General features: G+C 35.1%; 1 protein-coding gene across 3 annotated transcripts in view; it reads right to left on the reverse strand.

Annotated features, from left to right (window-relative positions):
* Brdt (bromodomain testis associated) overlaps positions 1–19439 on the reverse strand; it is a 51292-nt gene extending 31853 nt beyond the window's left edge. Inside the window, exons 1-5 of one of the 3 annotated variants that reach the window (XM_047563526.1) lie at positions 19245–19439; positions 18032–18169; positions 15730–15844; positions 3525–3697; positions 2608–2958 (exon numbers count right to left, since the gene is read on the reverse strand). In XM_047563526.1, the coding sequence (XP_047419482.1) occupies positions 2608–2958; positions 3525–3697; positions 15730–15844; positions 18032–18169; positions 19245–19433 (966 nt within the window). In that variant the 5' untranslated portion in view covers positions 19434–19439. Of the gene's footprint in view, positions 1–2607; positions 2959–3524; positions 3698–15708; positions 15845–18031; positions 18170–19244 lie in introns of all 3 variants that reach the window. The other 2 variants (XM_047563512.1, XM_047563517.1) reach the window with 2 other exon arrangements.
* Between the last annotated feature and the right edge of the window lie 4936 nt (positions 19440–24375).

Consider the following 24375-nt stretch of genomic DNA (forward strand, 5'->3'; position numbering starts at 1 on the left):
CTTTATAATGTTCTTTTGTGTTTACAAACGAAATTTCCTCCCAGTCTCAATTTTTTTCCCAGGTTTATTTCATATTCTCCATGTTTCAAGTTAGCCCAAAGAGTATTCTGAATGTGTTTTCTTTACTTCATGATTATTCTACAAACTTGTTTCTCGTGCTTGAAATAGCCTATAAATTACTGAGTTCTATCTATCCTTTAATATTTGGTTCAGGTTTACGTATTTCAGATGTTTCATGATTTCTGAGTCTGAGTTAGTATACAGGGAAAAGAAAGAAAGATCACTTTGGGTGCTGGGAAAACTGGAAATCCATATGCAGCAAAATGAAATTAAACCTCTCTCACCCTGCACAAAAAAACTCAACTCAAAATGGATCAAGGACCTAGGTATTAGGACAGAGACACTGCCCTAACAGAAGAAAAAGTAGGCCCAAATCTTCATCATGTTGACTTAGGATCAGACTTCCTTAACAAGACTCCCAAAGCACAAGAAATAAAAGCAAGAATCAAAAAATGGAATGAAAAAAATAAAAAGCTTTTTCTGAGTAAAGGAAACAATCAATAATGTGAAGAGAAAGTCTACAGAGTGGGAAAAGATCTTTACCAAACACACTTCAGATAGAGCACTAATCTACAGAATTTAAAAAGGACTCAAAAAGCTTAACACTAAAAATACAAATAACCCGATCAATAAATGGGCTAAGGAACTGAGCAGACACTTCACAGAAGATATACAATTGATCAACAAATAAATGAAAAAATGTTCAATATCTCTAGTAATTAGAGAAAAGGAAATCAAAACTACCCTAAGATTTCATCTCATTCCAATTAGAATGGCTATTATCAAGAATACAAGCAATAATAGGCATTGGTGAGGATGTGGGGAAAAAGGTAGTCATACAATCCTGATGGGGTTGCAAATCGGTACGGTCACTCTGGAAAGCAGTATGGTGATTCCTTCGAAAATTGGAATGAAACCACCATTTGACCCAGTTATCCCACTCCTTGGTCTATATCCAAAGGACTTAAAATCAGCATACTACAGTGACATAGTCACATCAATGTTCATAGCAGCTCAATTCATAATAGCTAGATTGTGGAACCAACCTAGATGCCCTTCAGTTGATGAATGGATAAAGAAACTGTGATATATAATGGAATATTACTCGGCCATGAAAAGGAATAAAATTATGGCATTTGCAGGTAAATTCATGGAGTTTGAGAATATCATGCTAATGAATTTAAGCCAATCCCCAAAACCAAAGGCCAAATGTTTTCCCTGATAAGTGGATGATGATACATAATGGGCACAGGGAGTGGGTAAGTGAAGAATGGAGGAAGGATGGATTGTGCAGAGGGAAATGAGGAAAGAAATGGAATGAGACAAACATCCTTACCTTATGTACGCATATGATTACACAAATGGTGTCAATCTACATCTTGTACTACCAGAGAAATGAAAAGTTGTACTCCATTTGTGTACAATGAATCAAAATGCATTCTGCTGTCATGTATAACTAAATAAAACCAAAAAAATTCCTACCAGCAAAAAAATAAATAAATAAAGCACCATTTTGAAGAGATAACAGCTAAACATTTTCAAAACTTAAGATTCAAATATTCATACTGAAAGTGCTAATTTCCAGTTAAGATGAATTAAATAAAATATGCAGCTAGAAGAAGACACATAAACTATGGAAGGATGACCAAGTAAACAGCAGAAATCAGCAAGAGATGTCAGAATATGTCTTCTAATTGCTGAGGGAAATAACTGAGTATAGAATTCTATAGTCAGTTAAAGAATCATTCACGAATAAGGGCAAAATATAGATACTTTTAGATATAAAGTACCAAGAGTTTACTATCTAAAAACTCTCATAGAAAAACTACTAATTTTCCATTTCAACAAAGAGAACAAACCCAGAGGGGAAAAAGTAGGATGCAAGGAATGAGGGTAGGCATAAAATTTGGTAACATATTAATAAGCTTTATGTGGCTGATGAAAACATGAATCAGAACTGTGTTTAAAAGAAGAATCAAACATGCAGACAATAATAAAGGACAGCTAATACAACGGGTATGAATTACATCATGTACTGTATCCCAAATGTTGTGATGAACAATGAATGTGCCAGGTGCAGTTGTGCACACCTATAATTCCTGTGCCTCGAAAGGGTCAGAGCAGGAGGATTACACGTTCAAAGCTAGCCTGGGCAACTTAGCCAGACTCTGTATCAAAATTAAAAAATAAAAAGGGCTGGGGATGTAGCTCAGCAGTAGAGCACCCCTGGGTTCAATTTTCAGTACTGCAAAAGAACAATGGATGTGTTGACATGAGAAAAGGTATATTTTAAAATGTTCCAGTGATTACAGGTGATGTGACTGGTGTTTTAATTTCCTTCATCTTTTTCACTGCCAATTTCTTGCAATATTACTTTTTTTCAATTGAGAGTCTCACTATGCTGCCCAGTCTGGCTTTGAACTCCTGGGCTCAAGTGATCCCTTCCTGCTGTTTCAGTTCCTGAATACCTGGGGCTAAAGGTGCACCCCACCATGCTTAACTTTTATAACCAAGAAGTGAAGTTCCTCTTATTTAAGGAATATTTACCTTAATAGTTCCAAGATCCATTGGATTTTTGACAATGTCATAGTAGTTATGGAGCCCTAAAGCATTAGCATCAACAGGATTATAAAAGGGCCATGCATATGATAAATGTTTCTTTGCAAGCAATTCTTTAAGAATTTCACTACAGTGCTTTAATTGTTCAGTTACTGTAACACTTTTTACAGCTTTATGTTGTTGCTGAGAATCTGGCAAATCATTCTTCAGCACGTTTTCGTTTATTGGTGGCATTCTCGATTTTTTTGCAGTAAGTGTCGGAGAAGATTCATTACTTGCTTTAACTACAGAAGTTGTAGGAGTTGTTGTATCTGCTTTCCTCTTCACACCTTTTGTAACCTAAAATAAAACAATTCAATAATAGGAAACTACATACATAGGCATCAGTGTTTGTAAAAAATGGGGAACAATTACTGATGCCAAGTTTTTATATATTTTATAAAACAACCCAGTATTAAGAGTAGTAAAGGTTAATTTCTCTTTTATAGGCAAAATAAATAACTCTTAATATTTTCTTCCTATATTCCAAAGAATTGCCTTGTACAACCCCTTAACATGAATAAAAGAAAATCAGTCATGGTTATATCCCAAGTTTTCTGTATACTTTAAATCAACTAGGGCATACAGTTTTAAAAAGATAACGATGTAAATGGACAACTTTTTATATTAATGCTATCAAGATACCAAACAGTTCAAATTTTACTTCAGAAATCTTGAACATTTGGGTTAGCTTCTAGGTCTCTGTTCACAAAATGTTCAAAGAGGCAGGAACAGTTTCATTTGGGACTGCTGTATGCTGAAGACCAATTATCATACCAACTTTTTAAAAAGTATATATATTACAACATCCAAGTTATACTGAAATATTTCAGGAAACAATAATTTTAAAATGTCAATACACCTACTTGGACCACAGGTTGTGAGCTGGAGTTGAGTGGAGTTCCTTGTGCCATGCTTAAGGGGGAGACACATGTCTCAGGAAACACAGAGGGAATTTCTTGCTGCTTAAATACATTTTCTGTTGCTTTGGGAGATGCTTTTTCTTTAATAGAAGAAACTGAAATGTTCTGTTGAGTGCCTAGTGAAGTATGCACCAAAGTTAATATCTGAGTTAGAACAAAATGCCATTTATTTTTGTTAGATTCCATATTTAATTCAGCTTTTTAGCAAAATATAACAATATATTTCTATTCTTTGAAATCTTCCCACACATATTGTTGCTGATAGTATTAGAACAATTTCACAGGATTTGGATTATAATCTGAGAGATACAATCCCAAATGCTGAAATCATGAAAGAGTAAAATCCCTAATGTCTAAAATCTCAAAAGATTGAAATTCCAAAAATATTTCGCAGAAAAGAATTTTAAAACAAAATTTTTTTTCTTTCTTTCTTTTTTTGGTGGTGCTGGGGATTGAGCCCAGGGCATCATGCATGCTCAGGTACTTTACTACTGAGCTATACATCCAACCCTATTCACAATTTTGAAAGGGGAGCTGAGAAACAAAAAGATGTAACACTTCCTAAGTCACTTTAAAACAGGTAATAACAACAAACTTATTTTCACAAACATAAATACTCACATATACTAACACCAGTCACAAAGACATAAAAATTAAGAGCAGATTAATCATATTCATGAATAGGTAAAAAGAAATACATATCATTACAGTTAGTTATGGTTTTATAACAGCAATCTTCTGAAACACTGATGTAAAACTAGTTCTTTTGATGAGAACAATTAACAACTCCAATGAATTACCATAGAATATGCATGCACTTGCTTTATTTTTTTTCTTGACGTAGTAGGGATTAAGTTTTGAATTAAGCATGATAGGCAAGTACCCTGCACTGAGCTACATCCCAGCCTTAACAGTTGCAAGGTTAAGAAACACCTCGGGTGAATGCAGATTACAAAAAGAACATTAGTTCAGTTATTGAGAAAGTTTCAAAACTTATATATATGAACAATGTTATGATGATATGTTTCTATGGGTCAAATTTGCAAACAGGCATAGAAACTAGAACTCTTTAAAAATCTTTGCATAATTTATCTGTCCATTATTATAAATAATGTAAAAATAGGATACTTAGCATGAAGAACTATGAAAATTATTGCTGACAATTCAAAATAGTGTGGGGAGAAGTTCGAGGGAAGAAAAAGAAAATGAAAAAAACTAAAAGTTTGACATATAAAAGCATATGACGGAATATTACAGGCCGTTTCACAGATGTAGTCCATAAGAACTGACTGAATTTCATGATCATTAACTATATTTTGAAGTTTTCCATCACAATGAATAGCCTCCTTCTCCCCCCTCACCCCAAGACCCTCCTCAGAGCATGAGTTCACATTTATTTCCTATGTGGTACAGCTGTTTTTAAAATCCTTTATGATTTGATATACCCCCAATGTGAGCATTTCCTATTAAGTTTTTCCATCTTTTGTGCTATGCCTCAATGCTTTTTGGGGTACATGGAAATCTATTCCATATGTACTCATCCAAGGAGCACAGATTGGTAGAAATAATACTGGTGATAAATACCATTGTGTCTCTTCCTATTCTACCATGCACAAAATTATTTTCAATTCAGTCAATAACTCTCCTGACTTCTTCACAGAAGTACAGTTTTAATTGATTAAAAGTTCCTATAATATAGTTAGTTAAGGCAGACCAATGGATGCTTGTTGTTTCTCTTGTGCCAGGCTAGTTCAGACACAGGGTAAGGGCGCGTCAAGATCCAGATTCCGAGAGTTGTGTGGAAGCAGGCTTGTGCAGCCTGCAAACTCGTTTATTGCGAGAACAGCTATACATTTTATAGGTTTCTTGCCCAATCACAATGTGCTATGGGGGATCAGACCACCAGGTTCCTATATGGGTTCCCTTGGAAACACTGGGTCAATTTGGGGCAGTTGCATACTTTCCTAGGTGGCCAGAGCAGAATGCTCCTCTCTGCAGGTTTTCCTCTTGGGCATGAATGTGCGAAGGGTTTTCCTTACACACTTGAGACATTCATTGCTGACAGCCAAGAACTAGGGTTTCTCCCAACAGATGCTTTTTTCTTTTCTAAGTACAGGGGATCAAATCCAGGATAGGCAAGCATACTACCACTGAGCTACACCCTCATCCCTCAATGGATGCATTTTTATTTTTTTTTGAAATTCTCTACATATTTTAGTGAAGCATTACAGTTGTACACAATGTGATTTGTTGTTACGTATTCATACATGCACGTAATATAATATAATTTGATTAATATCATTCCCCAGCATTTCCCCGCCTCTCTTCCTGCCTGCCACCTCTTGGTCCCTTTCCTCTACTGAGCTCCCTTTGATTTTTTTTTTTTTTGCAAACAAATGGGATACATTTTAATTCTCTGTACATGGAGTCAAGGAATACCATTCGTGCAATCATAAATTTACACAGGGCAATGTTGTTTGATTCATTCTGCCATTTTTCCCCCTTCCCCCCACCCAACCCACCCCTCTTTTCCCTCTATACAGTCCTTCCTTCCTCCCTTCTTGCCCCCCTCCCTAACCCTAACCCTAACCCTAACCCCTCCCACCCCCCATTATGTGTCATCATCCACTTATCAGCGAGATCATTTGTCCTTTGGTTTTTTGGGATTGGCTTATCTCACTTAGCATGATATTCTCCAGTTTCATCCATTTGCCTGCAAATGTCATAATTTTATCATTTTTAAGGCTGAGTAATATTCCATTGTATATATATATACCACATTTTCTTTATCCATTCATCAATTGAAGGACATCTAGGTTGGTTCCACAATCTGGCTATTGTGAACTGAGCAGCTATGAACATTGATGTGGCTATATCTCTGTAATACGCTGATTTTAAGTCCTTTGGGTATAGGCCAAGGAGTGGGATAGCTGGGTCAAATGGTGGCTCCATTCCAAGCTTTCTGAGGAATCTCCATACTGCTTTCCAGAGTGGTTGCACTAATTTGCAACCCCACCAGCAATGTATGAGTGTACCTTTTTCCCCACATCCTCGCCAACACCTATTGTTGCTTGTGTTCTTGATAATCGCCATTCTAATTGGGGTGAGATGGAATCTTAGGGTGGTTTTGATTTGCATTTCTCTTATTACTAGAGATGTTGAACACTTTTTCATATATCTGTTGATTGCTTGTAGATCTTCTTCTGTGAAGTGTCGGATCATTTCCTTAGCCCATTTGTTGATTGCATTATTTGTATTCTTGGTGTAGAGTTTTTTGAGTTCTTTATAGATTCTGGAAATTAGCGCTCTATCTGTAGTATGATTGGCAAAGATTTTCTCCCACTCTGAAGGCTGTCTCTTCATATTACTGATAGTTTCCTTTGCTGAGAGAAAGCTTTTTAGTTTGACAATATCCCAGTATTGATTCCTCTTTTTATTTCTTGTGCTATCAGAGTCCTATTAAGGAAGTCTGATCCTAAGCCGACATCCTAAGATTTGAACCTATATTTATTCTATAAGATGCAGGGTCTCTGGTCTGATTCCGAGGTGCTTGATCCATTTTGAGTTTAGTTTTGTGCATGGTGAGAGATAGGGGTTTAATTTCATTCTGTTGCATATGGTTTTCCAGTTTTCCCAGCACCATCTGCATATTTTTGGCACCTTTGTCTAGTATGAGAAAATTCTATTTATTTAGGTTTGTGTCCATGTCCTCTATTCTGTACCATTGATCTACCTGTCTATTTTGGTGCCAATACCATGCCGTTTTTGTTACTATTGCTTTGTAGTAGAGTTGAAGATCTGGTATTGAGATACCCCTTGATCACTCTTTCTGCTGAGGATTGCTTTAGCTGTTCTGAGTTTCTTACTCTTCCAGATGAATTTCATAATTGCTTGCTCTATTTCTGTAAGGTACGTCATTGGGATTTTAATTGGAATTGCATTGAATCTGTATAGCACTTTTGGTAGTATGGCCATTTTGACAATATTAATTCTGCCTATCCAGGAACATGGGAGATCTTTCCATCTTCTAAGGTTTTCTTGAATTTCTTTCTTTAGTGTTCTGTAGTTCTCATTGTAGAGGTCTTTCACCTCTTTTGTGAGACTGATTCCCAAGTATTTTATTTTTTTCGAAGCTATTGTGAATGGGGTAGTTTTCCTAATTTCTCTTTCTGAAGATTCATCACTTATGTATAAAAGTGCATTGGATTTATAAGCATTGATCTTGTAACCTGCTACTTTACTGAATTCACTTATGAGTTCTAAAAGTTTTCTGGTGGAATTTCCAGGTTCCTCTAAACATATAATCATGTCATCAGCGAACAGGGATAGTTTGAATTCTTCTTTTCCTATTCGTATCCCTTTAATTTCTTTGGTTTGTCTAATTGCTCTGGCTAGAGTTTCAAGGACGATATTGAATAGAAGTGGTGATAGAGGGCATCCCTGTCTTGATCCAGTTTTTAGGGGGAATGCTTTCAGTTTTTCACCATTTAGAATGATATTGGCCATGGGCTTAGCATAGATGGCCTTTACAATGTTAAGGAATGTTCCCACTATCCCTATTTTTTCTAGTGTTTTGAGCATGAAGGGATGCTGTATTTTATCAAATGCTTTTTCTGCGTGTATTGAAATAATCATGTGATTCTTAACTTTAAGTCTGTTGATATGGTGAATTACATTTATTGATTTCCAGATGTTGAACCAACCTTGCATCCCTGGGATAAAACCCACTTGATCGTGGTGCACTATCTTTTTAATATATTTTTGTATGTGATTTGCTAAAATTTTGTTGAGAATTTTTGCATTGATGTTCATTAAGGATATTGGTCTGAAATTTTCTTTCCTTGATGTGTCTCTGTCTGGTTTACGTATCAGGGTGATATTGGCTTCATAGAATGAGTTTGGGAGGGTTCCCTCCTCTTCTATTTCATGAAATACTTTGAGAAGTATTGGAATGAGCTCTTCTTTGATGGTTTTGTAGAACTCGGCTGAGAACCCATCTGGTCCTGGACTTTTTTTTGTTGGTAGGCTTTTGATGACCTCTTCTATTTCATTGCTTGAAATTGATCTATTTAAATTGTGTATGTCCTCCTGGTTCAGTTTAGGTAATTCATATGTCTCTAGAAACTTGTTGATGTCTTCAAGGTTTTCTGTTTTCTTAGAATACAGATTTTCAAAATAGCTTCTAATTATGTTTTGTATTTCACTTGTGTCTGTTGTGATATTTCCTTGTTCATTCCAAATTTTAGTAATTTGTGTTTTCTCTCTCTTTCTCTTTGTTAGGTGGCTAAGGGTTTATCAATTTTGTTTATTTTTTCAAAGAACCAACTATTTATTTTGTTAATTTTTCCAATTGCTTCTTTTGTTTCAATTTTGTTGATTTTGGCTCTGATTTTAACTATTTCCTGTCTTCTACTACTTTTGGTGTTGGTCTGCTCTTCTTTTTCTAGGGCTTTGAGCTGTAGTGTTAAGTCATTTATTTGTTGATTTTTACTTCTTTTGTTGAATGCGCCCCATGAAATAAATCTTCCTCTAAGTACTGCTTTCATGGTGTCCCAGAGATTTTGATATGTGTCTTTGTTCTCGTTTACTTCTAAGAATTTTTTATTTCCCTCCTGATGTCTTCTGTTATCCATTCATCATATAATAGTGTATTATTTAATCTCCAGGTATTGGAGAAGTTTCTGTTTTTTATTCTGTCATTTTTTTCTAATTTCAATCCATTATGATCTGATAGAGTACAAGGTAGTACCTCTATCTTCTTGTATTTGCTAACAGTAGCTTTGTGGCATAAAATATGGAATATTTTAGAGAAGGATCCATGTGCTGCTGAGAAGAAAGTGTATTTGTTCTTTGTTGGATGGTATATTCTATATATGTCCGTTAAGTTCAAATTGTTGATTGTGTTATTGAGATCTATGGTTTCTTTATTCAATTTTTGTTTGGAAGATCTATCCAGTGGCAAGAGAGATGTGTTAAAATCGCCTAGTATTATTGTGTTGTGGTCTATTTGATTTCTGGTATTGAGAAGGATTTGTTTGATGTACATGGATGAACCAATGTTCGGGGCATAGATATTTATGATTGTTATGTCTTGCTGATTTATGCTTCCCTTAAGCAGTATGTAATGTCCTTCTTTATCCCTTCTGACTAGTTTTGGCTTGAAGTCCACATTATCTGAAATGAGGATGGATACTCCAGCTTTTTTGCTGTGTCCTCGTGCATGGTATGTTTTTTCCCATCCTTTCGCCTTTACTCTATGGATATCTTTCTATGAGATGAATCTCTTGCAGGCAGCATATTGTTGGATTTTTCTTTTTAATCCAATCTGCCAGTCTATGTCTTTTGATTGATGAATTCAGGCCATTAACATTCAGGGTTATTATTGTGATATGATTTGTATTCCCAGTCAATTGACTCATATTTGTTTTTGACATGATTTGGTTTCTCCTTTACTTGGCTATTCCTTTAGGCTAGTTCCTCCCGTTGCTGATTTGCATCATTGTTTTTCACCTCTTCCTAATGGAATATTTTGCTGAGAATGTTCTGTAATGCCGACTTTGTAAATTCTTTTGGCTTTTGTTTATCGTGGAAGGATCTTATTTTGTCGTCAAATCTGAAAGTAAGTTTGCTGGGTATAAAATTCTTGGTTGCCATCTGTTTTCTTTCAGGGCTTGGTAAATGTTGTTCCAGGCCCTTCTAGCTTTTAGGGTCTGGATTGAAAAATCTGCTGATATTCTTACTGGTTTCCCCCTGAATGCAATTTGATTCTTTTCTCTCTCGGCCTTTAAAATTCTGTCTTTATTTTGTATGTTAGGTATGTTCATAATAATGTGCCTTGATGTGGGTCTGTTGTAATTTTGTACATTTGGAGTCCTATAAATAAGCCTCTTGTACTTGATTTTCCATTTCATTCTTCAGATTTGGGAAATTTTCTGATATTATTTCATTGAATAGATTGTTCATTCCTTTGGTTTGTTTCTCTAAGCCTTCCTCAATTCCAATAATTCTTAAATTTGGCCTTTTCATGATATCCCATAATTCTTGTACATTCTGTTCATGATTTCTTACCATCTTCTCTGTTTGGTCAACTTTGTTTTCAAGGTTAAATATTTTGTCTTCAATGTCTGAGGTTCTGTCTTCCAGGTGTTCTATCCTATTGGTTATGCTCTCTATGGAGTTTTTAACTTGGTTTATTGTTTCCTTCATTTCAAGGATTTGTTTTTTTTTTTTTCAGTATCTCTCTTTATTGAAATGATCTCTTGCTTCCCGTATTTGCTCTTTTAACTGTTGATTGGTGCAATCATTTAATGCCTGCATTTGCTCTTTCATCTCCTCGTTTGCTTCCCTGATTGTTTTAATTATGTACATTCTGAACTCCCTTTCTGACATTTCTTCTGCTGTGCTGTCATTGGGTTTTATTGATATAGTATCTAGGTTTGTTTGGGACATTTTCTTCCCTTGTTTTCTCATATTGGTCAGTTATCAGTGGGACCCTGAGATATTGCAGATTTCCTGTATTGGCTTTTAGTGTCCCTGTAGATTTCCAGCATATCACCTCCTAGCCCTCAGTAGCCTGAAGTTTTGGAGGAACCTGATAATGCAGTGCTTCCGAAGAAAGCTGCACCTAGCCCGCTACTGGTTCCAGGGCTGGGGGCTGGCTCTGTGCAGAAAGGCTCTCACTGGGCAGCCTGCTCCGAGAAGCTGGCTGTGGAAGGAGCCTGCTGCCGGAGGGAGCAGAGCTGCTTGGGGAAGACTCTAGCTGCCCTGCCCTACTCTGAGAAGCTGCCCCTGTCCGGGCCTGCTGCCCAGGCCGAGCTTCAACTGGTGGGAGAGACTCACCCCGCGGCTCTATGTTAGTCCGAGTCTCTCACTGCCTCCCCTTCTTGAATCCTGGCATCTGGAGCGACTGGAGATGCAGTCACCCTCTAGTCCACCATCTTCAAGGCACACTTTTACATCGCTGGTCTCCCTTTGATTTTACAAGATCCACCCTCAACTTTTCCTTTTTTCTTTCTAGCCTCTGCATATGAGAGAAAACATAAGACCCTCGAACCTTGACCTTCTGAGTTTGGTTTATTTCACTTAATGGTCTCTAGTTCCATCCATTTTCCTGCAAACACTATAATTTCATTTTTCTTTATTGCTGGATAAAATTCCATTGTGTATATATACCACATTTTCTTTATCCACTTAAATGAATACATTTTTAAATTGAAGTTTCATCACTGCCATATCATCATTTCTACATGTTCAATCCTTTTAGCAGAATTCAGCTTACTACCCCTTTTTTATTATTATTGTAAACAAATGGGATACATGTTGTTTCTCTGTTTGTACATGGAGTCAAGGCATACCATTTGTGTAATCATAAATTTACATAGGGTAATGTTGTTTGATTCATTCTGTTATTTTTTCCCTTCTCCCCACCCCTCCCACCCCTCTTTTCCCTCTATACAGTCCTTCCTTCATTCTTGCCCCCCTCCCTAACCCTGACCCTAACCCTAACACTAACCCCTCCCACCCCCCATTATGTGTCATCATCCGCTAATCAGCAAGATCATTCGACATTTGGCTTTTTGAGATTGGCTTATCTCACTTAGCATGATATTCTCCAATTTCATCAATTTACCTGCAAATGTCATAATTTTATCATTCTTTATGGCGGAGTAATATTCCATTGTATATATATGCCACAGTTTTTTTATCCATTCATCAACTGAAGGACATCTAGGTTGGTTCCATAACCTGCTATGGTGAACTGAGCAGCTATGAACATTGATGTGGCTGTATCTCTGTAGTATGCTGATTTTAAGTCCTTTGGGTATAGGCCAAGGAGTGGGATAGCTGGGTCAAATGGTGGTTCCATTCCAAGTTTTCTAAGGAGTCTCCACACTGCTTTCCAGAGTGGCTGCACTAGTCTGCAGCCCCACCAGCAATGTATGAGTGTACCTTTTCCCCCCACATCCCCTCCAACACCTATTGTTGCTTGTGTTCTTGATAATCGCCATTCTAATTGGAGTGAGATGGAATCTTAGGGTGGTTTTGATTTGCATTTTCTTATTACTAGAGATGTGGAACATTTTTTCTTATGTTTGTTGATTGCTTGTAGATCTTCTTCTGTGAAGTGTCTGTTCATTTCCTTAGCATATTTGTCGACTGGATTACTTGTATTCTTGGCATAGAGTTTTTTGAGTTCTTTATATACTCAGGAAATTAGTGCTCTATCTGAAGTATGAGTGGCAAAGATATTCTCCCACTCTGTAGGCTCTTCCTTCTCATTGCTGAGAGAAAGCTTTTTAGTTTGAATCTATCCCAGTTATTGATTCTTGCTGTTATTTCTTGTGCTATGGGAGTCCTGTTGAGGAAGTCTGGTCCTAAGTTGACATGGTGAAGATCTGGACCTACTTTTTCTTCTATAAGATGCAGGGTCTGTCTGATTCCGAGGTCCTTAATCCATTTAGAGTTTCGTGCATGTTGAGAGATATGGGTTTAGTTTCATTCTGTTGCATATGGATTTCCAGTTTTCCCAGCACCATTTGTTGAAGAGGCTTTCTTTTCTCCATTGCATATTTTTGGCACCTTTGTCTAGTATGAGAAAATTGTATTCATTTGGGTTTGTGTCCGTGTCCTCTATTCTCTATTGATCTACCTGTCTATTTTGGTGCCAATACCATGCTGTTTTTGTTACTGTCGCTTTGTAGTATAGTTGAAGTTCTGGTATTGTGAAACCCCTGTTTCATTCTTCCTGCTAAGGATTGCTTTAGCTATTCTGGGTTTCTTATTCTTCCAGATGAATTTCATGATTGCTTGCTTTATTTCTGTGAGATACATCATTGGGATTTTAACTGTGATTGCACTGAATCTGTATAGCACTTTTGGTAGTATGGCCATTTTGACAATATTAATTCTGCCTGTCCAGGAACATGAGAGATCTTTCTATCTTCTAAGGTCTTCTTCAATTTCTTTCTTCAATGTTTTGTAGTTTTCATTGTAGAGATCTTTCACCTCTTTGGTTAGATTGATTCCCAAGTTTTCTATTTTTTTTGAGGCTATTGCAAATGGAGTTGTTTTCCTCATTTCCCTTTCAGCTGTTTCATCGCTTGCGTATAAAAATGCTTTAGATTTATGTGTGTTGATTTTACAGCCTGCTATTTTGCTGAATTCATTGATGAGGTCTAGAAGTTTTCTGGAGGAGTTTTTTGGATCCTCTAAAGACAGAATCATGTTATTAGCAAATAGTGACACCTTGAGTTCCTCTTTTCCTATTCGTATTCCTTTAATTTCTTTAGTCTGTCTTAATTGCTCTGGCTAGAGTTTCGAGGACAATGTTGAATAGAAGTGGTGAAAGGGGGATTCCCTGCCTTGTTCCAGTTTTTAGGGGGAATGCTTTCAGTTTTACACCATTTTGAATGATATTAGCCATTTACTACCCCCTTTTATACCCTTATTTTTCATGGGAATTTTGGTATGGGGAATTTGAGCTTTCAGGATTTCAACCATTCAGGACTATAATTTTCAGAATTCTGATTTTATGGGGGTTCAACATTCAGGATTATGGCATTCAAGATTGTGTGTTTCAAAATTATGATCTGCACCAATGTATACATAATACTGAAGACTTCAAAACCTGTTAATAAACTGGGCATGGTAGAGAAAGAGAGATTAATGTTGCAGGAAAGAAAAGGAATTACCAAAGGAATGGAAGTTTTGAGAAGGCAAGGAAGAAAAGAAGACTGTGATCACAGATAAAGATACTGGTCCAAGATGATGGAGGAGGAATGCATCTTGATATAGGCCTTCTCCCAGCTGATCCCTCCATCTGCAATGTTCTTTCGAACCTTAACTTTTCAATTATGCCTCTGCTGAACCTATTAGTTTCTCTTTTCCTATTACACCATGAACCCCAAGATGGCAAAGTTTTTGTTTTGTTTCCAAGCAGAGTTCTGGCACAAAACAGGTTTTCAAATATTTGATCAATAAATTAACATCAATTCAATTTAGTGTACTGAATTTTCTTTGGCATAAATCATTAATATGTACCCAAATTATTTTAGGCTAGTAGAACTATCATATAGTTAATTTCAATATCCCTGAGGGATTCTGGCAGTAGAATGCTTCTAGAAGAAGTTATTTGTAAACTCAAACTTTCAATCTAAAGTCAAATCCCTACCTCCTGTCCTTCAATGCCAACTCAAGTTCTAACGCCTTCAACTTTTCTAGTACAAATCGGTGTATCCTTCTTTTGCAATGTAGCACACACTACATGTAATTTCATCTGACATTTATCATAATGCATTATCTTATTTAAGTTTTGTTTCTAACTAAAATGTAAATTTAGCTTTAGAGTTAAAGCTATCATACATCTTTGTAGCCCCACAACATGTGCCTTATATATGTCAAACATTCAAAGATATATTGACAAAAGAGACAAAGAACTTTAGGCTGAAGAAAATTTAAGGTCCTAGTAGCTCTGTGAGCATCAGAATAAGTAGCTGCAATCACCCATCAACCAGGTATGGTGGCACACACCTGTAATCCACGCTACTGAGAAAGGCTGAGGCATGAGGACTGCAAATTTGAAGCCAGTTTCAGCAATTTAGTAAGACAATGTCTCAAAATAAAAATTAAAAAGAGCTGGGTAGTTCAGTGATAGAGAAGCAAGACTGTAATCACACTGGGTTCAATCTTCAGTACCAGGGTGAGGGTTAGTCATGAGAAAAACAAAACAAAACAATCCTCAGACCCAACAGTAACAATTCATTCTTAGCTAAAGGACCTTTTTTTTTTTTTTTTTTTTTGGCAATTTGATTCTTCTTATCAGTACAGAACAGATACAAGATCCACCGAAAACAGTAATAGTGGCAGCTATGACTTACTGTGTGCCTATTAGATGAATGTCACTACGTAATAGAGGTTAACCTGGTTTTAAGGTCATAATCTGTACTGTTGCATAACCATCCTGATGATTAAGGTTTAGCAGACTGTGAATTGACACTATGTACCTAGAGAATAGAATATAAAACGATATCTGGATGTCTGTTTCCTTTGAAGGATTTTATATTTAATTCCATTACACATGCACACATAAACAGAGGAAAGAAAGACAGATAAAATAGACAACATAAACTATTTAGCTCTCCTGGCTTACCTTTCTTTATTCTTTCCTTACCACCCACAACTTGCTCTTCTTGTGGCATTTGAGATAATTTCTGCAAAAACAGCTTCTCTAGAGCTTGTGCCATAAGAACAATATCATCTCCAGGCTATAATATATAATAAATATTTAATAATGATACCAGTATGATGATTGTACCAAATTTCTTGAATTCAGGTTACTTTATAGAGAGCAGTAATGCAGTAATATCTCTTGTAAATAAAATTTAGAAAATAGTGAAGCAGCTCATATTTAAAAATCTAGCATCCTACCCCTTCAACTTCTAAAAAGGATCAGAATCCCTAAGCACCAAAGAATTACAATCCAACCAATTCTATTAATACAAAAAGATAACAGAAATTATCTATACTTCAAATAGGGTAAAATAAAACTTGTTCATTGTTGAGCAAAGTACTTCAAGGTTTGACTTGAAGTGATTAAGCTTTTAATTAACTAAAGTGACACTGTGGTGTTGACTCAATTTAAAAAACTATAGTTTCTTAGAAGTCTTCACTTGATTTACTTCACTACTGAGAAAAAAATAATTAAAAAGAAATACCCTACAACAGAACATTTATTTCTAAGTTAGGTAATTCTGGAAAACTACAACTTTTTTTTTTTTTTAACTCAGGGGTGCTTTACCACTGAGCTACATCCTCAGACATTATTTTATTTTTTTAAATTTTGAGACAGGGTCTTGCTAAGTTGCCCAGGCAGACTGACTTTAAACTTGCAATACCCCTGTCTCAACCTTGGGAGTAGCTGGCATTATACGCATGCATCATTGCATGTGGTTGACCTTCATTTTAAAATGTTAAATGTAAGACTGAGGCAGGGGGATTGAAAATTCAAAGCCAGCCTCAGCATATTAGCAAGGCTGTAAGCAACTTTGCTCTCTGCTATCACAAGAGAGAAAAACAAAAGGGCCTGGGGATGTAGCTCAGTGGTTAAGTGCCCCTGTGTTCAATCCCCAGTACCAAGTAAGTAAGTAAGTAAGTAAAATGTTAAATGTAAGAACCTGTCTCCAATAAATAAATAAATAGGCCTGGGGATATGGCTCAGTGGTAAAGCATCATGGGTTAGTCAAATACCAAATAAATAAATAAATAAAGACAAAATAGTTGACAATGATACTCAAAACTATTGGTACTGATTTTTAAAAAATTCACATCAGTTAATTGCTTTAAATCTTTACACATAGGGTAGTGTTGACAGTTACCTTGGGAAACAAAACATTCTATTATATTTTAATATCACTGGTGATTCTGTATAAGCTAAATACCAAATACTTAGGTTTCTTATTTTTAAATGGGGTATAAACTTTAAAATACATAAATATCTTGTAATAGATTGAAAAGAATATAGTACTCTGGGAAACAGGAATACTACGTGGAGGTAAAATCAAATACACAAATCCAATTTTACAGATGAAAACAAATGTGAAGATTAAGTTCAAAAAGTCCACATACACCATGATATGGGGTAATACATCAACACAAATTCATGTACTACTAGTAGGCTACAACAAAGAATGTGTCTGGTTTTTGAATCAACTTGTCGGGAAGTTTAGAAGTATGCAATTGTAGCTGGGGGTATAGCTCAGTGGTAGAGCACTTTCCAAGCATGGATAACGCCCTGGGTTCAGTCTCTAGCATTGTTGGGGAGTGGAGTATGCAATCTGTTTAGCTTCTAAGGTAATGGATGGCCAGGGATCTATGCTGTGAAAATTTAACCAAGATTAGTATATCATTAGTTTTTATTTTATTTTTTGTATTTGATATCAAACCCAAGAGTGCTTTATTACTGAGCTACATCCCCAGTCCTTTTTTATTTTATTAAATTTTGAGACAGTGTCTTGCTAAGTTACTAAGGGTCTCATTAAGATGGTGAGGCTGGCCTTGAACTTGTGATTCTCCTATTTCAGCCTCCTGAGTCACTGGGATTACAGGTGTATGCCATTGCACCTGGCAAGCATCATCAGTTATATTATCTGTCATATAATAGCAGGAATGCACTGGAACACACTTTAAAAAACTTTACCAACTGAGCTATATCCCCAGGCACCAGCTATCATTGGTATTTCATTTTTTAAGAACACAAACCATTAAAGCTATTCAGGCAAAACTGACTGAACAAATGTTGATGGGTGAAAATTATAAAATTCAGTAAAATTATTCTTAAAAATATGTAAAATATTCCAAATCAAGATTTGAAATCTGAAATCAGCACAGTTGTTTACACATCTTTCCTCTATGAATACCAAAGCATCAGCAGTGTAATTATAAGGTCTACATACCTTGTTGTATAAATAACAATTTGAGAACATCATATTGAAGTCTTCTATACATTCTGAAGCCTTCACATAATATTTATTCTCCAACCGCTTCTTAATTGTATTTAAATCCATTGGTTTTTTAATAATGGTATAATAATCCTATGATTTTGAAGCAATTCTCAGTATTAGTAAGAATAAGACCATTATAACAATTGCTACACAAATAAATTCCATGAAACAATATATTTGTAACTATACAGAACAATTACCTTTAAAGAGCTGAAGGTTTAAAAAATCTGGAAGCCAAAACCTTTAGTACTCTAAAACAAAATTGATTATGATATCATTATTTTTAAGAAGGAAGAAAAAAGTCATTAAAGATTAACAAAGACAAGAATTAAGATAATTATCCCTGAAAAACAAAAAGGCATGGCTGGGCACAGTGGCACACACCTGTAATCCCAGCGGCTCAGGGCTGGGGATGTGGCTCAGTGGTTGAGTGCCCCCAAGTTCAGTCCCTGATAACCAACAAAAATAAATAAATAAATAAGTACATAAATAAATGAAAAGGGCATGATGATGAAAAGAAATAAAAAAGATAACTAGTATTTATGGAATCTGACTAATCCAGAATAAAATCTGAGTTATATAATTTACTGTCTATATTAAAAATTACTCAACTTTTCTGTTACCAAATGACTAAAAGTTTCTAACAAACCTACAGTTGAATTGTGCATGATCCAAATAAGTACTCATGAAGAAGGTGACATTCATGAGTTCCCTGCATCAATCAAAAAGGCAAGGGACACCTGGGTGTGGTGGTGCATGGCTATAAACCCAACTCAGGAGGCTGAGGCAGGAGGATCTCAAGTTTGAGGCCAGCCTCAACATCTTAGCGAGAACCTTTCTCAAAATAATAAAAAGGAGTGGGGATGTGGTTCAGTGGTAAAGTACCACTGGGTTCAATATCTAGTACCAAATAAGAAAAAAGAAAGAAGGAAAGAAAAAAAGCCAAGTGACATGCTCTGACAAGAAAACATGTACTATAATTTATCACCAACTGTTATGAATGTCAACACCCAGAAAAGTGTGTTTTTGTTTTTTTGGAAAAAAATATTCATTGGGATAGTCTTTAGTGTTTAATACATTTTATAATATTAAAGCATAGTTAAATCTTACAGAGATTTAAAGGATTTTTCTTTATTTAAATTAACATAATAATAAATACACTTACAGGCAACTTCAATTTCACAGCATCCACAGGCTGCTGAAAAGGCCAAGAAAAACTATGCTTCCATAAGGCCTTTAGGACAACTTTCTGTAGATACTGCAGCTGATTTGTTAATCGCCCATTTTTCTTAGTATTTATATACTCTGGTGGAGGAGGGTTAACTATAGCTGTTTGTCGACTTGGCAGAGACATTCTTAACTGCTTTCAATCCTGATATTGTAATGTTTACAAGTATGTGTCCTGAAAAAGAAAAAACTGAGTACCTTAGAAGCACTTTAAAAATGGTTTTTATGGGATATGAAAAGGTTTATTTAAAAGAGGTATCATATTTTAAACACAAAACAGAAAAAAACAATTCAAATGATGAATTAATCCATTTTTAAACAAATACTAACCTTTTTCTATACAAGTAGTACAAGTTGTTTCATTATGTATGCCTTAGTCTTAGATGGTTTAAAATTAGTTCAACATTTCACAGAATTTCTTTTTGCCTTTCAAAACCACAAATTGAGGTCTTAGCAGGAAGTCTATAAATACCTGGTAAAAAGAAACAACAGGGAATATTAAAGATACCACTAATATACAGGTATCCTACAATTGCCAATTCAATGAAAGGATAAAAGGAAAAGATTTTTCTGCCTAATTTTTTCTTTTTTTTCTGGCTAGTTAAATGAAGTGATTTAAAAAAAAAAAAACTTGGAGAGTGTAGCTCAATGGTAGAATGTGTACTTGGCATGCACAGGTCCCGGGTTGAATTCTCAGTACCAAATAATAATAAAATTAAAAATGAAAATTAAGTAAATTCATTTGAAATAAAAATGCCAAGTATTCAAATTTAAATGCTACTCTTTTGTGCATATTGCTACACTTAAATTAAATTTAAGTGTACTTTTAAATTTCATGAGTATTTCAGAAAGATAGTATCTAATATAGTATTCCTGGACAGCATTACTTTATGGATAAAAGACCAAAGGTACTAACAATGTGCACACAATATCTCAAGTAAATCTGCAAAATGAAAAGTATGGTTAACAAATGATCTCTTTTTAGAAAACGGCTTTAAAATTCTGCCAGTATATCTTTGTTAACATTAAATCAATGTTGAGTTCTGAATTCTCATTGCATATTAATCACTTGTAGAGCTTTCTTATTTTTGTTGTGGTAAAATTCATTAACAAAAATTTCCATCTTAACCATTTTAAGTTAGGAGCATTCATGAGCATTAAATATATTCACATTTTTGTGAAAACAAGCTCCAAATTTTTTTCATTTTGCAAAAATGAAATTCTATACCCATTATACAACAACCCCTCATTCTTGTCTCTCCCCAGGCCCTGGAAACCACCACCATTGTCCTGTTTCTGTAAGTTTGACTACTCTAGGTACTTTATATGGGGAAATACAATATTTGACTTTTCTGTAAGAGGCTTAATTTACTTGACACAAAGTCCTCAAGATTCATCCATGTTGTAATGTCAGAATTTTTTTTTTAAATATTTTTTAATTGTCAATGGACCTTTATTTTATTTATTTATATGCAGTGTTGAGAATCAAACACAGTGCCTCAAACATGTTAGGCAAGCACTCTATCACTGAGCTACAACTCCAGCCCTGAATTTTCTTCTTTTTAAGGCTGATTAATATTAATTATGTGTACATAGATCTCATTTTGCTTATCCATTCATGAATCAATGTCACATGAACTTTTGGCATTGTGTACAATGCTTTGAACGTGGATATACAAATGTTTCATTACCTTGCATTTCATTTTTTGGGATACATTTCCCAAAATTGCAAAATTGGAATTACTAGATCAAAGGGCAATCATTTTCCTATTTTTTTAAACTTTGAGTGTGTTTGGGTGTGTGTTCATACCCATGGCTCCAAGCATGCCAGGCAAATACTCTATGACCGAGCTACAACCAAAGCACTATATTTCTAACATTTTGAGGAACCCTATCTCATTTTCCATGGTAGCAGATTATAGTTCACCATATTAGTATGACATTTTATTTTTAAAACTATAATAGTTCTATTTTTCTCATTTTACTATTTTACATTTTATGCACAAATATTTTTATAATTTTTTCTTCTAATTAGTTGTTTATTTTGAAATTATGAATTTTAAAATATTTTTGTGCTATTTCAAAATATACACTAGGTTTTTTTTTTTTTTTGTATTTTTGTACAAGGGATTGAACCCAGGGGTGCTTAACCATGGGGCCACATCCCTAGCCCTTTTTATGTTTGTTTATTTATTTATTTTTTATTTTGATACAAGTTCTTGCTAAATTGCTTACAGCCTTGCTAAACTGCTGAGGCTGGCTTTGAATGTGAGATCCTCTTGCCTTAGCCTCCCAAGTTGCTGAGATTACAGATGTGCACCATCACACTCAATTTTATCCTAGTTCTTTGTATGAGGCAGTAGCATAAAATGATGAATGCAGTAAACAGCAGACCTCACCAAAAATATATGGAGGCACAATCCTTTAAAAGAAATTTCATACTTGAGTATCATCATTAATACGGGGAGAAAACAATAAAACAAATTTTTCTAATTTATTTACATCAATTGATACCAAATGAATATGGAATCTGTTGATTCACATGAAAATTACCATACACAGCAATCCTGCTTAATTATTTTTTAATAGAAGAAAAGATTCCCTAATTGTAACCTCAATAAAGACAACAAAAACAGAAACTCTAGCCAGAGCAATTAGGAAAAAGAAATTTAGAACTCATAAATGAGTTCCGCAAAGTAGCAAGATATAAAATTAATACCCATAAATCAATTGTGTTCCTATATACCAATGATGAATCAGCTGAAGGAGAAATTAGGAAAACTATCCCACTCACAATAGCCTGAAAACAATAAAATACTTGGCAATCAACTAACTAAAGAGGTGAAAGACCTCTACGATGAAAACTCCAGAACACTAAAGAGAGAAACTGAAGAAGACCTTAGAAAATGGAAAAATCCCCCACATTCTTGGATGGGGTGGATAATTAACATAATCAAAATGGCCATAATAACAAAAGTTTTTTACAGATTTAATGCAATTCCTATTAAAATTCCAAAGACATTCTTCATAGAAATAGAAAGCAGTCATGAAATCCATTTGGAAAAATAAAAGGCCCAGAACAGCCAAGGGACACTTAGAGAGAAATGTGAAGTAGGAAGTATCACAATACCAGACATTAAACTATACTACAGAGCTATAGTAACAAAAACAGCATGGTATTGGCACCAATACAGAAATTAAAACCAATGATATGGAATAGAAGACAGAGACAAACCCATATAAATACAGTTATCTCATACTAGACAAAAGTGCTATAAACATACTTTAGAGGAAAGATAGCCTCTTTAATAAATGGTGCTGGGAAAACTGGAAATCCATATGTAGCAGAATAAAGTTGAACCCTATCTCTCACCCTGAACAAAACTCAACTCAAAGTGGATCAAATACCTAGGCATTAGACCAGATACCCTGTGCCTACTACATGAAAATGTAGGCTCAAATTTCCATCATGTCAACTTAGGAACAAACTTCCTCTACAAGATTCCTAAAGCACAAGAAAGAAGTAAAGTCAAGAACCAATAAATGGGACGGTATCAAACTAAAAAGCTTCTTCACAGAAAAGGAAACAATCAACAGTGTGAAAGGAGACTATAAAATGGGAGAAAATCTTTGCCACCTGCACCTCAGATACAGCATTAATCTGCTGGATATATAAAGAACTCAAAAAACTTAACACCAAAAAAAAAAAAAAATCCAACTGGAATAAGACAAGGATGTCCTCTTTCACCACTTCTATTCAACATTGTCCATGAACCTCCAGCCAGAGCAATTAGACAGGAGAAAGAAATTAAAGGGATATGAATAGGAAAAAAAGAGCTCAAACTATCACTACCAATGACATGATTCTAAATTTCGAAGAACCAAAAAATTGCACCAGAAAACTTCTAGAACTCATAAATGTATTCAGCAACATACCAGGTTATAAAATCAAACACATTCCTATACATCAGTGACAAATATACTGAAAGAGAGATTAGGAAAACTACCCCATTTGCAATAGTTTCAAAAAAACATAAAATACTTGGAATCAATCTAACAAAAGAGGTGAAAGACCTCTACAGTGAAACATACAGAACACTAAAGAAACTGAAGAAGATCTTAGAAGACGGAAAGACCTCCCATGCTCCTGGATAGGCAGAATTAATATTGTCAAAATGGCCATACTACCAAAGTGGTATACAGATTTAATGCAATTCCTATTAAAATCCCAATGACATTCTTCATAGAACTAGAAAAAGCAATCATGAAATTCATTTGGAAAAATAAAAAACCCAGAATAGCCAAAGTAATCCTTAGTAAGAAAAGTAAAGCAGGAGGCATCACAATACCAGACCTTAAACTATACTACACAGTAACAGTAACAAAAATAGCATGGTATTGGCACCAAAACAGAAAGGTAGACTAATGGTACAAAATAGAAGAAACAGAGACAAACCCACATAAGTATAGGTATATCATTCTAGGCAAAGGTGCCAAAAATATTCACTGGAGAAAAGATAGCCTATTCAATAAATGGTGCTGGGAAAATTGGAAATCCACATGTACTAAAATGAAATTAAACCCCTATATCTTACCCTGCATGAAATTAAACTCAAAGTGGATGGAAGACTTAGGCCCAAATCTTCACCATGTCAGTTTAGGATCTCACTTCCTTAACAAGACTCCTAAAGTTCAAGAAGTAAAATCAAGACTCAATAAATGGAATGGATTCAAACTAAAAAGCTTCTTCTCAGCAAAGGAAACAATCAATAATGTGAAAAGAGAAAATCTTTACCACATGATGAGAGAAAATGCACATGAAGACAGAAAATCTTTACCACATGTGCCTCAGATAGAGCATTAATCTTCAGGATATATAAAAAACTCAAAAAACATAACACCAAAAAGACAAATAACCCAATTAATAAATGAGCTAAGGAACTGAACAGACACTTCACAGAACAAGGTATACAATCGATCAAATTGATCAACAAATATAAGAAAGCAGTATGGAGATTCCTCAGAAAACCTGGAATTGAACCATCATTTGACCTGGCTATCCCACTTCT

Source organism: Sciurus carolinensis, chromosome 1 (genome assembly GCF_902686445.1).
Source record: "Sciurus carolinensis chromosome 1, mSciCar1.2, whole genome shotgun sequence".
In the NCBI taxonomy this organism is placed as follows: Eukaryota; Metazoa; Chordata; class Mammalia; order Rodentia; family Sciuridae; genus Sciurus; species Sciurus carolinensis.